At 58.0% G+C, this 3,000-nt stretch overlaps 1 protein-coding gene across 1 annotated transcript; it reads right to left on the reverse strand.

The window, feature by feature from the left end:
• Positions 1 to 619: 619 nt before the first annotated feature.
• LOC136500295 (nicotianamine synthase 2-like) lies at positions 620 to 1,600 on the reverse strand. Its single transcript, XM_066495645.1, has one exon. It carries the CDS (start codon positions 1,598 to 1,600, stop codon positions 620 to 622), a length of 981 nt encoding a protein of 326 aa, XP_066351742.1.
• Between the last annotated feature and the right edge of the window lie 1,400 nt (positions 1,601 to 3,000).

Consider the following 3,000-nt stretch of genomic DNA (forward strand, 5'->3'; position numbering starts at 1 on the left):
CCTTTGGTCGGAAGAACCACCTCCGTTGTATGCGCACTGGCCACGAACTCTATATAAGGACGGCCAAGGCACTCTTTCCAGACATTTTGAGTTCCCTACTCATTCACTCATTCTCCATCGTAGTATGGCTCCTGAAGCTTCCCTTCAGGCAGCCCATCGCCTAGCTTAGGTTCTCCTATCTCTTCCACCATTGTTGCTCCCCCATTATAAGAACTTCAGAGCATTCAAGCGAGGAACACACACTCGATCATCTCTGAGACTTTTGTTAATAAAATAAGCCACAACAAAAGAAGTGATATTTAGCATAAGTTTTTAAATAAGACGAGTGGTCAAATTTATAAGAAAAAAGTCAAACAAACTATAATTTAAAATGGATTTAGTATTTCTTTACGTGCACACTGTTCTCATCGATGTCCGTCACAGCAGGCACGTACGTAAACGTGCTGGCAACTTCCCATGTATCATCACATAGGAAAAACACGTCATTATTGAACACTTACACATCGCATGACACCAAATAAAGAAGTGCGAACGAACAGTTACACGAGAGATTAAGAGACGAAACAGCGTTTCGTAATTATTGTTACCACGCGCAGATCCTCAAAAGTTCGTTTTCGCATCAGATGGACAGCTCCGTCGTCGCCATCTCCTCCCTCTTCTGGAGCGCGTTCGCCACCATCTTACAGCACTTGCACGGCGGGCTCACTATCGGCACTGCGCCGCACGCATGCGCGTGCCCATTCTGAAGTCCCTTCGCGTGGGCGTCGATCTTACGCGCGACGATGACGGAGTTGATGACCTCGTCGTCCAGGTGGTACACTGCAAGCACGTCGAACCCGCCGCGCCGGATGTCCTCCGGATCGACGATCGGGTACAGGAACCCGCGAGCCCCGTGAGCGCTCCGCACGACGAGAGCCGCTCCGTCCGCCATGTGCCTGCCAAGGTGCGCGACCACCTTAGCCTTGTCCTCGGCCGCCATGCCGACGAGCGCCGCCAGGAAGACCACGTCGTACTTGCGGAGCTCGTCCGTGAGGTTGGCGACGTCGGCGGTGTGGAAGGACATTCGCTTGCGCAGGCCCTCGTCCGCGCGGACCAGCTTCCGGGCACGGTCATTGGCGGCGCCGCACCGGTCGTAGTTGTCGAACAGCGCGTTCGGCAGGTGGCGGGCGGCGAGCACGAGTGAGCTGAACGGCAGGGGGCCTGACCCGACGAAGGCGATGCGGGAAGGCGCCAGGCCCGGGACATAGCGGATCAGGAGGTCGTACTCGAGCTTGCTCAGGTTGATGTAGTTGCTGAAGTAAGGGAAGCGGCCGAGGTGATCGAGCGGGTTGTCGAAGGCGGCGAGCATGTCGGCGTAGTGCGCCTCAAGGTGGCCCTCGGCGTCGGAGCAGAGGCGGATGAGTTCCTCTCGCATCCTCTGCGCGTCCGGGCCGAGCTTGGTCACGTCGACGGGGCTCGGCGGGACGCAGGCCACGAGGAGGTTGGTGAACAGCGCGTCGACGACGGCGGACGGGCTCAGCGACGGCAGCTTGGCGATGTCGGCGTGGAGGGCCGCGATCTTCTGCACCAGGGCAGCAACCTCCACGTTCTGGGCATCCATGGCAGTTGGTAGAGTTTCGCTGCTACAGTTGCAGTTGGGAAGCTGAGGAGAGCACGAGAAGCAGCCGATGATGTCTTTGAGCTCAAGAGCAGACAAGTGTTCGACAACTCGTGCTGCTTGATGATAATTGGAACAGGGACCGAGGGTATATATAGAATGTCACGGCAGTTCGTTCATCAGTGCCTCACTGTCACTGATCCGGCCTTCAGAGACGCGGCATGTAAACCGATGGCAGCTCCGGTTGACGTGCATGTGTTTTGTTTTTGATGAAACGTGGACGTATGTGGCTGTGAAGTACTCCAGTAGTTTATTTATTACTATATTATTAGTAGTACCTGAGGAGGACTGCGAGCCATCCGATTACATGCATGTCGAGCGCATGGCGCGCTTCACGCGTCCACGGCCAAGAGTCTGGGCACAGAGCCCGAGCCCGTGAGCCCGGCATGGAGCCCGCTATTTAGGCCCGGTCCTAGCCCGGCCCGGCCCAAAGGTCAATGGGCCCGGGCTGGCACGACACGGGGGTGCAGGCCGTGCTTGGGCCGCACCCTAGGCCCACAGGCCGGCACGGCATGGCCCGCAAAATAACAGCAGGCCCGTAGCAGCCCAACGGCAAGTAGGCCGGCGGCCGCCGGCCCAAGAACTCCCCCCTCCTCCCCATATATAAACCGTGACCCCCCCGGCCCCCACCCCCACCCTAACCCTAACCCCATTTCCCTCCCAACCGCCGCCGCACTCGACACCCGCTCGGTCGCTCGTCGCCACTCGCCTCCTCTCGTCGATCCATCTTCGTCGCCGGTGCGACCGTCGTCCTTGGATCCGGTGATATCGCCGCCGCTCCATCACCTCTCCTTGAGTTCCCTGCTCCCTCAGTCCCTCTCCGTCTTCCTTTTTACTCCTCCTCTGTTTGTCGATAACATGTGAGTCCGCCTTCCCGTCTCTCTTCCGTCGTCGCTCGCCGTCCTTCTTAATCCCGTCTTGCCCTTGTGTGGCCCTCGTCTTCTCCGGCGCCGGGCTCTGGTTGCGCAGGCAAGTCCATCCCCATTCGTAACCCTAACCCTAGCCCCTAGATCTATACGTTTCTCAGTGTTTTGATTCTGTTTTTGAGATCATTTTCTCATCCTTTTCTTCTTTTCGTGTTCTTTTTCTTTGCAGGTCTGCTGCCGATGCCTCGTCGTCAACTAGCCTTGGCGTAGACGGACGATGGGCAATGGCACCGCGGCCAAGCCGTAGCCGCGCATCGTTGAGGAACGGTGCTGGAGTTCAGCCGTCCGCGGCCGAGGGCCCCATGGCGTGTGACCTGCAGGGCGACGATGCCATGTTCCCTGTGACTGGCGACGATGACTTGGTCGTGGCTGGGTTGTCCCCGGAGCACGACGACAACGGCCATGACCCCTTTGCGG

This window comes from Miscanthus floridulus, chromosome 1 (assembly GCF_019320115.1).
Source record: "Miscanthus floridulus cultivar M001 chromosome 1, ASM1932011v1, whole genome shotgun sequence".
Taxonomy (NCBI): domain Eukaryota; kingdom Viridiplantae; phylum Streptophyta; class Magnoliopsida; order Poales; family Poaceae; genus Miscanthus; species Miscanthus floridulus.